The sequence below is a fragment of the Sminthopsis crassicaudata genome, chromosome 4 (assembly GCF_048593235.1).
Source record: "Sminthopsis crassicaudata isolate SCR6 chromosome 4, ASM4859323v1, whole genome shotgun sequence".
NCBI lineage: Eukaryota > Metazoa > Chordata > Mammalia > Dasyuromorphia > Dasyuridae > Sminthopsis > Sminthopsis crassicaudata.
Genome location: NC_133620.1, coordinates 292,542,488 through 292,556,107, shown reverse-complemented (window position 1 = coordinate 292,556,107; position 13,620 = coordinate 292,542,488). Strand labels below are relative to the sequence as shown.

The following is a 13,620-nucleotide window of genomic DNA, read 5'->3' as shown; positions in this document are numbered from 1 at the left end:
GTAGCAAGTATAAAGTGGAGCAAACGGCTACCCACCCAGGCTTCAGTTAGGCGGAAGGGGCGGGGCTCTGGGTCGGAAGTGCCGTTTAGCGGGCGGGGCCAAGAGCGCACAATGGGCCATGGAGTTCCCGTTCGATGTGGACGCCCTGTTCCCGGAGCCGATCATCATACTGGATCAACACCTCCGTGCTCCGGCCCGCCGAACCGGAACCACTACCTCGGCTCGGTGACCTCTCAACCCTCATTCATCTGCCACGCCCCTCCTTGCATCACCTACATTTGTCCCAATCTTTCCCCATGACCCCTCCACCCCAAGTCAGGGTTAGACTTAAGGCACGGCATGATTCTTTGACTTTTCATCCTCTAGGCCATTATTTGGTCTCAACTGCAAAACAGAATGTGCTTTTTCATCTACGTGATGGGAATGCATTCTGACCCCATCGTGTCCATTACCGTGGGCCGGAAAAGGGGTTTCGAATCTTTTGGCATCAGTCTTTTACATCCCCAAAAGTTCCACCAGGTGGGTGAGGACTGGAAGGAGGAGGAAGGGCTGTCAGTTACGCAGGGCCACAAGGCTGCAAAATGAGGAATGAAGGAGACTTAAATCAGAAGTGCTTGAAGGAGAAAACTTGGGTCTGCAGTTAGGGTCAGCTTTCCCATCCCAGGACCATCCCTTGGATAGACAAGGCAGCTCAGTGACTTATGTTTCTCCTCTCTCTGCAGTTTTGATCTCCAACAGCAAATCATGACTGTTATCGATGAACTGGGAAAGGCCTCAGCCAAGGTACTAGGAAGCAGTTTCATTATGGGAGCCATGAGGGGTTGACAAAACAGGGAGCCACTAGACCCCATTCCAAAGTGACGCTGAAGGGGCCTGAGGGATGAAGGGAAGCCTTAAGGAGGTTATACTTAAATTCTTCCATCTTATTAGGCACAACATCTTCCTGGTCCCATCACCAGTGCTTCAAGAATGCAGAGTAACCGACATGTTATGTATGTGCTCAAGGATACCTCTGCCCGTCCGTGAGTGCTGGACCCTACTGTGCTGTCCTGTCATAATTCTTTGTTCCTTCTCTTTATTAATATCTTCTAGCTACATAATCTTCCTTTTTCTTCTTTCTCCTCTTTCCTCTTTCTCTTTTCTCTCTCTGTGATAAGCTGTGAGTTTTCCCACACTCTCTCCCCTTCCTACAGGGCCGGAAAAGGAGCTATTATTGGCTTTCTCAAAGTTGGATATAAGAAACTCTTTGTTCTGGTGAGTTACACGGTAATATGCTTGGATTTCTTAGTCTGGCAATGGTTGGCAGATGGCGGTGAAGGGATGAGGTGAAGAAGAGATGCTTATGTCCTGAAAGTAATTATTCCTTCTCCCTTCTCTCACCTCATATCCATCCCTCCATCAGGATGATCGAGGGGCCCATAATGAAGTAGAACCCCTTTGCATACTAGACTTTTACATCCATGAATCACTGCAACGCCATGGACATGGACTGACTCTTTTCCAATATATGTTAGAGGTATGATTACCGGCTTAAGTTTTAAAGTGCTTTCAAATTGCAAATTAAAGTCCTCCCAACTTGCCATTGTCCTTATCTTGAGATCACTTGCCTTCTGAACTCCCAAATGTTCCTGTTAAACCCTACAATCCTTGAAATTTATTACCTCCAGTTCCATACTATCCTCTGAACTCCTTTTTATCCTGCAGAAGGAACGAGTTGAACCACACCAACTAGCTATTGACCGACCCTCAGAGAAATTGCTGCGGTTCTTGAATAAACACTACAACCTGGAGTCCACAGTGCCACAGGTTAGAAGTCCTGAGAAATGTGACCCTAGAGCAGATGAGAGTGAAGAACCTACCAGTTATGTTTATTTTTTTGTTGGGGACTATCAATTTCCCCATTTATATTATGTGCAGTATGTATTCCTTCAAGGTTCTTTCAGTCTGTTAGTAAATATTGTTACTGTGTGCTAGGCACTGTGCTAGCGTCCATCTACTCTCTGTTTCTCTATTCATCTTATTCTCATGCATGTTGGCTCCCTATTTTGACTCTTGTGCTGTAGCCAAATTCATCTTTCCTATTACCTATTCACAACTTCATCATTTCAGTCTTGCCTTTACAAAAACCATTCCCTACAATTTGAATGTCTTCCCACAATACAGTCTATTTGTAAGATCATTCTTAATATGCTTATTCCCTCCATTCAAATAATGTATGTCTGGCATGTCTCTAAATCAATGCAAACTAAATTTGATCTTGTGTTTTATAACTTATCTGCAATCTGTCATATATGTGACCTTTTTCGTCATTATACTGATTACCCCTGATTTTGTCTTTGATATTTCTATTGACTATTGAGTGCAAGGACCTGTCCCCTAGATCTAAATTCAGATGGCCTGGGACATTTCCTAGCTAGATGATTCTGGACCAGTAACATTTAACCCTATTTTTGCCTTAGTTTCCTCAATTGTAAATAGGAGTTATTAAATCCTACCTACCTCCCAAGATTGTCATGAAGATAATACACAATATTTGTAAAAAGTTTAGAACCACGTTTGATTCATCGTAGACAATATGTAAATGCTAACTATGTTTTTTTGTTTTTTTTTTCTCTTCCTCTTTCCTAGTTTCTAGTACGATAGGGAGTACTCCATTTATGTTTTTTCAGTGACTGAATAAATGACTTAATTTTTCTCATTCCAACATTCAGGTGAACAATTTTGTGATCTTCGAAGGCTTTTTTGCCCACCAGCACCGTGAGTTTCCCTCTCCCTTCTCAGTCCTAGAGTCAGGGGTAGGGAGTAGGTCCATTAATCCCATTGTCCCCTTCCTTTGAGTAAGGAAACCCCCACTTCCTTTCCCACAGGGTCCCCTGCTTCCTCTCTGAGGGCGATTCGCTGCTCTCGTGCTGCCTCGATTGATAACACACCCAATGGTAAATTTCATTTGGAATTTAGAAGTTGAATGTCATTTTAGAGATTAAAATGGGAAAAGGGATGGCTATCAAGAATGGGAAAGAAAGCTATTCAAGATTCCAAAAGTCATTTAGAAAATTATTTTTGATAAAGCTACCCAAGGTCCCAAGAGTAATTTAGATAATTATTTTTGATATTTGGTAATATGACAAGTTCTGTTTCAGGCATGATTAAACATTCTGGTTTGACTGTTGATGGTACGAAATACTTGAATGTAGTACCCTTTGAGCAAATTTCTTTTTACTTTTATTTAGGTTCCCTTCAAGTTAGGAATTATGGTACCTTTCAAGTTCAATTAGAATGCATTTTTATATTATAGATTGATTTGTGGTGCCTTCATAATTTGTGAAAGTTAAAAATAACCATTTCAATGAAGTCACTCAACAGAGACTAGCTAGAAACTCCATCCTGTTTGAAATCCTAATTCCCCTAGATGTCACACATAGACAGCTAGAAACTCTCAGATAGTTGCAGAGTCCCAGTCTAATTGATCAGTTTTTTAATTTGCTTTTTTACAGGCTCACACTTTTCCTTAGTGGATATGAGTAAATGACTATTTTGGTTTCTAAGGCTTTCCCTTCTAGCTCTTTTCAGGCTGCAAACTATAAGAGAGTGGAAAGTCAGCAAAGCTGGTGATCATGTCAACATCAGAAGCCAATAATATTCAGAGGCTTAAATTTTCAGCTGAAGAGGTAGTAGTATAGTCAATAAAAGATTGAAAGTGATTTACCTAAAATGTGAGTTGACTTCCTTCAGATGGAAGGGACAGAGTGAGCAAACAGAGAGGTGAGGTCAGCCTGTAGTTATGTGATGTGTTACTTTTCTCTCATGCTTTTTGTGTATGCTCCTATCCTTTACTTTGTAGTCTTTCTCCTTAAATGGAACTTAAATCTCTTCCTTACATGTGGCCAAAACAGAGAGGTTGTTCTCTGACCTTCCCAGTCTCCTTCAGACTAATTCTTGATTAATCACGGACTTTGTCCATCTCATCTAGAGGGACCCAAGGTCCTTACTGCCCAGGCCGGAACCATACTACTGTCCCAGATTCTCAAGGGTGCCTGACACCACCCTCTGACCAGTAAGAAGCTCCACCCCTCTGCTTCTGTAGCTATGCTCTTCCTGCATCTCCCCAAATTCTCCTCTCTGATTTCTCTCCCCTGACTCCTTGCTTGGAATACTCCCTTCTGTTCACCTCCTACTTGTTCTAGTATCCTTGGGTATCCCTGTCAATTTGTAGATACTTCATTAAACTGATTTCTAGGGGTGGAGATTGACTCAGCATCCAAACAGCAAATATGAATTATGACATCAGGGAGTGGTCCAGTGAAGGGAAATGGAAAGCTGATGAAAAAATGTCTGTCGATTAGTGCTCATTCTGTCCATATGCCCTCTCCTTCCAGCTCCAGCCAGAAAGCTGCCCCCCAAGAAGACAGAAGGAGAGATTAAACCATATTCTTCTAGTGACCGAGAATGTAAGAGGAGGGACCAGGGTGAGGGCAGGGTCGACAAAGAAATGTCAGTCCCCATGTATGGGCTGATATTTCCTTGGCTCTTCTCTATAGCATTATGTATTTTCTCTTTTCTCCATTTGGTTGTCTTTTTTTGCTCTTTTCTCACCTTGTTTTCTTTTTCTTTTCTTTTTTTTGTCTTAGTTCTGAAGGTGGCTGTAGAACCTCCATGGCCCTTGAACAGAGCCCCCCGACGTGCTACACCTCCAACCCGACCACCCACACGGTCCAGCAGCCTGGGCAATTCTCCAGATCGGGGCCCCCTCCGTCCCTTTCTGCCAGAACAAGAGTTGCTACGATCTCTTCGTCTCTGCCCCCCCCACCCTACTGCCCGCCTGCTGCTTGCAACTGACTCTGGAGGCAGTCCAGCCCAACGTAGGCGTACCAGGTAATGAGACTTTGACATCAGGGTAGAGTTGGGAAGAAATTTGAAACTGTCAAAAGAGATCTTAGAATGTTGGAAACTGACAGAATGGTATGAAGAATGTTTGGATATAGATAGAAGAGGAAGAAATGGCAAAGACTTCCTATATTCCAAGTTCAGCTTGCTTTGGTGGGGAAAGGAAAGAGGAAGTATGCATTCTCAAAAACAAGCAGTTTTAAAATCATAAGAATGAGTTAAAGTAAATAGAATACCTGGGATTTGTTTTGGTAGAAAGGCACTAAACAGTATGCTCTTTGGAATCTTGACTTAGGACATTGATGAAAAATGGTACCTACTCTTTATCCTTGCAATACTGTAGGCATACTTGCCTACAAGTCGGGGAGGGAATATTTCTTTAATTTCTATCTTTGGCTGTCTTATCTCTGATTCTTCATTTCTTTCTTTTCTCATTTCCTCTCTCCTCATTCTGTCCTTCCATATCTTCCACAGTTCCCTCACTCGCCCTGAAAATAACAGATATTGATGGTTATACATTCTCACTTAAGACCACCTGGTTTTAAAATGATCCATATTCCCATTTCATCTTCTAGGATGCAGTGGAGCCCTAATACTTAGGATCAAGTCTCTTAACCCCTTGCCAGGTTAATCCAGCAGCAGAATAACAAATATCTTATTCCCATCCCCATTTTTTTATCCCAGGAGAGGTAACAATTATTCTCTAGTTGAGTTCTGAATACTTCTAACCAATACATGGAAGCTCTGCTAGATTAACTAGCTAATCTACTAAAACCCAGGATCTTTCCAACCTCTGGTACAGGGGTTCTTAACCTTTTCTGTGTCATGAAACCTTCTGGCAATCTGGTGACACCTAATGGACCCATTCTCAGAATATTTTTTTTTTAATATACAAAAAAACTGAAAATATAATAAAATACAATTATCAAGATAATTCTTAAATCTCACCTCACAGATCCCAAATCTGTACTTTAGAATAACCAGTAGATGTAGCCCTCTTCTACCGTATATTTGAAGGATCATTGTCCCAGAAACAGGTATATTTTGGCCTAGTTTTCCTGTTTCCTGTGCTACATTCATTGGAGTTAAGATTTCTTTTTGGATTAGTAGTATTTCATTTCTTTGGCCTCCAAACTCTTCTCTTCCATAACTCTATTAGGTCAGACCCTTCTGAAATTAACCTGATTCCCAAAGGGAAGATTTAACCTTGAAAAATTCCTAAATCACAAAAGAGTGTGGAAAGAGCCAGTTGAAATTGTATTAGGGCTTCTCCATTATCTCTTTGTAGGACCTATTCTAAAACCTGGATTATTGCCATGTTGGGATTTCCACAGAGAAATCACCATTACTACCACTTTAACAGCATCCTCTTAGAGGATCTTTCTTAAGGTCACCTCTGCTTATTATATACAAAGAAATAAACCTTAGTCTGAAGGATCGACTGGATCCTAGTATCTCCTCTTCCATTTCTCCCACATAACTATTTAGTTGATGGTGTATGCTTATTCTCTCAGATTGTGTTGAGATGAATATGTACCACTCCTTTCCCAACCTGTGTCCCCTCCTCATCCAACCCACTTATCTTCTAGCTTTCCTTTCCTCCCTTTTACTGAGGTAGGAATCTCCTCCCCTTTTTTCTAGTCACTCAGTATAACCATATACCCTGAGATGGTATATAACCATTCCCTCTTTCATATTCTGTGTGTGGTAGATTACCTTGTGTCCCTAATCCCTGGGGAGCAGGATCCTCCCCAACTTCAGTGTTATTTCAATAAAGTGTGTATCCTTTTGTGTGTTTTCTAATGGACATTTTTCAATGGGAAAAAACAAAAGCAACAAAAAGACTCATTTATTCTGCTGTTGTCTCTTGCCCTGGGGATTTCAGAATCTTTCCATCTGGGATCCTGTGGTCACTGGTTCTGCTTCTTTCACTTTTGAGATCTATAAATCTTCCATTGATTGAATCACTAGTTTCAGAATCTAGGATTCCTTTCCCTTCATTCCATCTCTGATATTCTTGGATCTGCATATCTTTCCTCATAGGATTTGTAGATGTCTACATACTCATCTCCACAGGTGGACTTTGACCTCTGATTTTAATAACTGCAACCCTCCTCCTTTCCCATCTTTAGTAATCCCCATATCCAGACTGCTCACCACACTGTGACTCCTTGGATGTTTTTTATATATCCCTGATAAGGACCTCCTAATTTTGTCCACAAGTCTGTGATATTTTCTATATCCCATAAAAAGCCCTCTTGATTTATCTCTGTCCACTTGCATTTCTCAGTTCCTAAAGATCCTATACTTTAGGTTCTTTTCATTTCAACATTCCCAGAGGTTACTCTAAGAGCTAACAAACTAAGTCCGCCACAAGCTCAGAACTGGTCATTGCTAGATTGCCTTCTCTTGATTTTTCTTTTTTCTATAGCTCCCCTTAGCTTCTATTGCTACTCACTCCATCTTTCCATCCTTCAGTCCCTTTCCTGTTACCTCCCCCATAGCCCATTTCTTCTACAGGGGATCAACCCCAGGACTGGTGGCCCAGAATTGCAGTTACAGTCGATATGGGGAGCCAGATTCCTCAAGTCCCAAAACAGGTAAGTGGCAGGACATTATGGGAAATCTTGGTCTAGGAATCAAAAGACTATGTTCTAAACATAGTCATGATTTTCTCCAAATTATATCTGTTCTGGCTCTCCTTATGGCACGGTGGAAAGAACACTAGATTTGAAATCAGAAAATCTGGATTTTAATCCTACCTCTGTCACTGTTTGACTGTCACTTTATGTGACTTAGGTGAATTAATTCCCTAATTTCTTTTAGGTGGGTGACTTCCTCAGTCCAAAATTCCACTTCTGTAAAATGAAGGGGTTAGATTATATGGAAAGGCCTTTAAGGTCTTTACAATTCTGAATCACTGCTCCTAAAACTGGTAGCAGTCTAGAATCTGCCTACCTTTGGGATCTCGATTTTCCACTGATTGAATCCTTAGAATTTCCTAGCAGTTAAATTATATGATTTATAAGGCCTTTTCATCTCTAACATTCTTTTCTATTCTCATCATGCTTTTCAAGTATATTATACATTATACCCACTCCCTTTCTCTTTTAGCACACAGACACATACACACACACACACCCTGTTTCCACAGGCAATCAAGAACAGAGGAAGAGGGAACAGGAAACAGAGAATAGGTGAGGTCTGACTTGCCAAGCTCACATAATCCTGAATATATGCTTCCAACTCTCCCTTTCCCATCTTCTGACTTTCTAAGCTGATCTCACATATTAGTTGCCCTTTTCCCACTGTCCCATTTAACCTCTTATAAATTTCCTTTATTTCTAAATAACTATAATTGCCCTTAATACTTTCAAGGATTTGGCCCCAGATTCCTCACATGAGCATCTCTGTAATGCTTTAATCTCCTCTCCATCCCACCTTAACAGATGTACCAACAAGGGGCAGCAGGTTGTGTCAGGGGAGCAAGATGGGGGGGGAACCAGGTCCTCCGCCCCTCCACAGGCTCTACAGCTCCCAGTCCCATTGTGGAGACTGGGGGAGTCCATGGTCAACGCAAGGTTCATTCGATACCTCCAGGAGCACCGAAGTACCAGGCCATGGTAACCTGGGCCCTCTTTTCGTCCCTCACTGGGTAATCCCCCAAGGCCAGGAGGCTTTGGCCCAGCTCCTTGGAGAAATACTGAGCCCAGCCCTTGGGGAACATCAGTCGGTCAATCGGAGTTGGGCATCTTTCCTTTCCCCATCCACTGGGGATGTTCAAATTGTATTTTAAATAGAAGACTTTATTTTTAATATTAAAGGCTGTGGTCAGGAGTCTGGATTTCAGTGTGATGTATTGGGAAGATTCATTATAAGGTCAGGATCGACTTTTTGGCGGGTGACATTTCCAACCATAGTGTTCTCACATGTAAAATCGGAGAGAAGTAAAATTAGTCCTAGTCCCATCTACATTCACGTCGTCTCTATCGACCCCGGTATCTCAGGCTTTCCTTTTGTAGTGGTTCGTTAATTTCCTCTTTAGCTTGACATTTTTGCTTGCTTTTTCGCCTGGGGTCCAGCGCTGTGTACTGGAGTATGTGCCTCTGCCAGTACGCATGTACACTTTCCACAGTCACCTGGCCTCTTCCCGTTAGCCTTTCGCGCAAACGCAGTGCGAAGAACCCTCACTTTTTTTCTCTCCAAGCGCAGGCGCTCTTCCTGTCTCACTGCCGGCTACCTCTGGAGTCTATAGTGCGCAGGCGCGTGGTCCGTTTCCTTCCTTCCCTCTCCTCACCTTTCCCCCTTCCCCCCTTCCCTTTCACGAAGCCGGCTTCAGGGCGAGCTCAGTCTGCGGAGGATACTGGACGCTGTATTGGGGAGACAGCTTCCCCACTCCTGAAAATAATGTACCAGCCAAGCCGAGGAGCGGCCCGAAGGCTCCGCCGCTGCCTCCGTGCCTACCAGGCCCGGCCTCAGGTGAGGGACAGGAAGGGGAGGGGAAGGAGAAAGGGCTGCGCAAGCACTCCTGCTGCTGTGGCTGTTCGGGCTGTTCGCTTTGGGCGGTGCGCGCCTCTGAGCAGAGGGAGCAAGCGCAGTGGCGACCAACTCCCCTCAACCCTTCCTCCCTCCCGTCCACGCCGGCTTCCCGGAGCAGAGGACCTCTGTGACACTGGGGTTCCATAGATCACCCAACTGATGGAGGAATGCGGGTCTCGTGGAATTCGCGAGGGAGTGACTTCTCAAGTAGTTTAGGAATACATGTGGTGGTTTCTCAGGCCCACTTTCTCCCTTTGCATCCGGGAGTTTACCTGAAACTTGGAGGTGAATTGAAGGGCGGAAGGACCGTGGAGTTTGAGAATGGTTGGAGGGTCTAGCAAACCAACTCCAGGCAAAAGTGAGACATTCTCTACAGGTAGTACACCCCGGAATCTTTGTATTCTGACCCAAAAAGATGACTCTTCACCCCTCCCTACAAGGCTTTATTAAAGCTGAGCCTGTTCCGAAACTGAGCATTCCAATATTTGCCAGAGGGCATTGAAATTTAGAGAGAGTTTATAGTTCATTTTTCCGTCGACGGAAACTTAAATTTCGCAGCTTAGTTAATAAAAATTGTTTAAAATGGAAAACTGTCAAATTGCTTTCTCCAGATGAGCAACTCACAGCCCTAGTTTGACCTGATGTCACTTCTTCCCCTTTACTCCTCCATCCTATGCATGAATTCGGACGGGCCTTTTCAGTTCTACAGTCCCGAACTGAATTACATTTTTTAAGTTGATTTGATGGTTTTGTGACTTACGTTCCAAAATTAGTGGTTAAGACTCTAGCCCTTAGGAATCCCTTCTCCATCAGTTTATCACTTACATGATGCCCTCAAAACATGGCAATTCAATTTGTGGAGATATTTTCAGGGAAAGTACTTGTACTAGTTATCTATTTCTCTGTAACTGCAGGCCCAATTACCAACTGCTTTCTGAACATTTCTACGTGGATGTCCCAAAGGTATCCCAGACTCATGGTCAAAACAATTTTTCATCTTTCCCTTGAAATATATTTATCTTCTCATAGCTATCAAGGGCCTACCATTTTTCCATTCACCTTGGTTCACAACCTCTGAGTCATCTTTGACTCCTCTTTCCTTACCACTATCAGCCCTTCCTTTCTGCCTCCCATCCCAATATACAAGCATTTACCAAGTCTTGTTGCTTCTACTTCCTCAGTAGATCTTCTCACTTGAATTATCAACTTTTCCCTGAAGCAGCTCATCACTTCTTTGTTCAAGAAGCGTCAATGGCCTGTAACATAAAATAGGAAAAACAAAACAAAACAAAAAACCTGTTTGACATTTAAATACCTTCATAATGTGGCTAATGGCTCTTTCCAGATTTAATTTACCTTACTTCCTTACATATATGTTTCAGCTAACTTGACACAACTCAGTTTCCCATACATAATCATAGCCTAGTTCCCGGCTCCATGATTTTTCCCAGACTGACCCACAATGATTCTTCACTTGCACTTTCTGGAATATAAAGTTTGCTTTCTTGGTTCCACACAAGGACAACTTCTTATACAGGCTTCTTTTTACATCCCTCTCCCATTATTTATTACAACTACTTTGCATTACAGGGATGGGGTGAAACCTGTGATTTCATTGGCACAGGGAGGTTCTGGAAAGGAAATTCCTTAACAATACAGGTCAGCAATTTCTCTGATTTTAAGTCTTAAAGTTGCCTAGAAAAGAGATAGGACATAGGTCTTTGTCTCCTTAGCAATGAGGGGCAGTTCTCTCCGTAAAAGAGACATTATATTTACCTGCATTTTGTTTCAGTAAAATCTAAGAATCTTAATCCTGGGGACCTTTTTTGGTTTTCATTCATTCATTTATCCCTTTTAATGAATCATCTAGGTTAGTGCTTTGTAGCAAGCATAGTAGGTGTTTAGTGAATGTTGAATTTTATAAGTGGAATGACAGAAAACATCTATGAAAAGGAGATGTGAATTTAAGTCAAACTTGGTTGCTAGTTTTATTCTGTAACTATCTCTTTTTTTCCTTGAGGACATATGGAATATTGTGCTAGTTGCTTTTTTTTTTTCCTTCTCTAGCACTTTTTTTTTTTAATTATTAAAGCTTTTAATTTTCAAAACATGCATAGATCATTTTCAACATTCACCCTTACAGAACCTGTTTCAGTTTTTTTCTCCCTCCTTTTCCCCTCACTAATATATGTTAAACATGTGCAATTCTTCTATACATTTTTCCACAGTTGTCATGCTGCGCAAGAAAAATTGGATCAAAAAGAGAAAAAATGAAAAAGAAAAAATAAAGCAAACAACAAAAATATTATGTTGTGAATCCCACTCAGTGTGCACAATTCTCTCTTTGGGTGCAGATGGCTTTCACAAGACCATTGGAACTGGTCTGAATCATTTAATTGTTGAAACGAGCTGTGACCTAATCTATTTCCCAGAAACTTATAAGCTTAGAAGGAAAAAAGTGCCTTGAAACTTTTACATTTTGGGGAAATAGTCCTTTGTATGTAAGGTGGTAAAGGAGGAAAGAGAAGAAAAACATCACTTAATTTCATTTCGGATTAATGTGTGTGAGAGAGAGAAAGGGATAGAGAGAAGGAAAGGAGATATATGATTGAATTTTACTTATTAAGTTAGCCATCTTCAAAATTTTTCAGACAGCAGTCAGACAGATCCCACTAAGTCACTAAGTTTACAGTTTTCTTTCCATGAAGGAAGGAATAGACTGACAAAGCGCAAATGTTTGAAGCATTGAAACTTCTTGAAGTCTAATCCTATTTTAACAGCAAAATTAGTACTGTCAGATTGATTAGGAGTTTATACAAAGTTTAAATATAATACATGAATTCTCTCACCACAGAGCCAATTATATGTTAGTGGAATTGGATACATATACAAGTAAATGTAATACAAAATAACATGCATAAAAGAGACAGTGGGGGTTTTACCTTTTGGAGGTTCAAGAGAACCTTCATAATTATTTAAAGCATTTGAGCTTTAAAGCCTGTATAACTGAGGGCAGAATAAAGTATGGTAGAGCAGTTCAATAAACAGATTTTCTAGGCATAAACAGATAACTTATTGACTTCATTTTTTATATTGTGTATTAAATAATACAAGCCTATTTTTCTCCCAATCCACCTCTTTATTCTTAGGGAGCTGATGACTTGAATCTCCAATTTGAGAAGATTGAGACCATATGAATAAGCCCTCTTAGTGCTTTTCTTTACCTAAAATTGGGTATCACTCCCTCTTCCTCCTTGTCTTCATAGGAAAAGAAATATTCCTACTCACTAAGGTTAATGCTACTTGAGACAACTCAGCCCATTGGATAGAATGCTAGGACTTGAGTCTCACAGATGAGTTCTTAATTCTGCCTCTAATGTATATGAACTGTGTGACTATAGACAAATCATTTCTATTCTCTTAGTCTCAACTTTTCCTTTTGGAATTAGGGGGTAATAATTTGTGGGGCTCAAGCAGAGCACTTTGTAAGCCTTGGAAAGTCACATATGTGGTACATGTGACTTTGATCCCATCTGCCTTTGCCCAGTCAACTATTTTTTCTCATGCATTTGGTCTCTTCTTCTCAAATGGTTTATTCCTCAATGTCTACAAACATACGTTTCTTTCTGAGTCAAATTGCCATATAGGCCATGTAAAAATGTATGTCTAATTCTTCATCTTGAGTTTATCACCACTCTCTCAAAAGGTGAGTAGCTTTCTTCAGTATCAGTCTTTTGGAATTGTGGTTGAGTCTTTTGTAATTGTTTGAGAAAGAAAGAAAATCAGTTCTAAACATTTAAGTACTTACCATGTGTCAATATTGTACTAAGCACTAGGATAAAAATTAAATTAAAAAAAAAAAAAAAAAAAACACAACCCTATCCATAAAGATGCTTACTTACAGTCTAATTGGGAAAGACAAAAAAGGAAACTAAAAGGGAAGATGATGTGGAGAGAAGTTGCTAGCTGTTAGGGCATGGTAGAAGGTTCTATAAAGTCTAAAACCAGTGTGGCAGGAAGGAAATTGGGAGGAAAAACTCCAAATAGAGGCCTGTACCCCATAGTTCTGCCCTTCAGTCAAAAAGTCTAATTTGGGGAAATAGAGGATAACCAAAGAAATGTAAGTACCAATCTTGCAGCATAAACAAAACCCCTATTACAGAGACGTACATAGTGAAACAAAAACAATTTTCCAAA

General features: G+C 41.1%; 2 protein-coding genes across 19 annotated transcripts in view; both read left to right on the top strand.

Moving 5' to 3' along the window:
* The first annotated feature begins 42 nt into the window (after positions 1-42).
* The window catches only part of ATAT1 (alpha tubulin acetyltransferase 1), a 24,524-nt gene continuing 10,946 nt past the window's right edge, over positions 43-13,620 (top strand). The window contains exons 1-13 of one of the 18 annotated variants that reach the window (XM_074264829.1): positions 43-225; positions 723-783; positions 931-1,022; positions 1,194-1,254; positions 1,403-1,516; positions 1,705-1,806; positions 2,712-2,757; positions 2,868-2,936; positions 4,377-4,448; positions 4,629-4,872; positions 7,405-7,484; positions 8,039-8,081; positions 8,334-8,721. In XM_074264829.1, the coding sequence (XP_074120930.1) occupies positions 119-225; positions 723-783; positions 931-1,022; positions 1,194-1,254; positions 1,403-1,516; positions 1,705-1,806; positions 2,712-2,757; positions 2,868-2,936; positions 4,377-4,448; positions 4,629-4,872; positions 7,405-7,484; positions 8,039-8,081; positions 8,334-8,511 (1,269 nt within the window). In that variant the 5' untranslated portion in view covers positions 43-118 and the 3' untranslated portion in view covers positions 8,512-8,721. The other 17 variants (XM_074264822.1, XM_074264828.1, XM_074264835.1 and 14 more) reach the window with 17 other exon arrangements.
* The window catches only part of C4H6orf136 (chromosome 4 C6orf136 homolog), a 20,757-nt gene continuing 15,979 nt past the window's right edge, over positions 8,843-13,620 (top strand). Inside the window, exons 1-2 of the mRNA XM_074264842.1 lie at positions 8,843-9,363; positions 11,014-11,082. Of these exons, the coding sequence (XP_074120943.1) occupies positions 8,983-9,363; positions 11,014-11,082 (450 nt within the window). The 5' untranslated portion in view covers positions 8,843-8,982. The remainder of the gene's footprint in view (positions 9,364-11,013; positions 11,083-13,620) is intronic.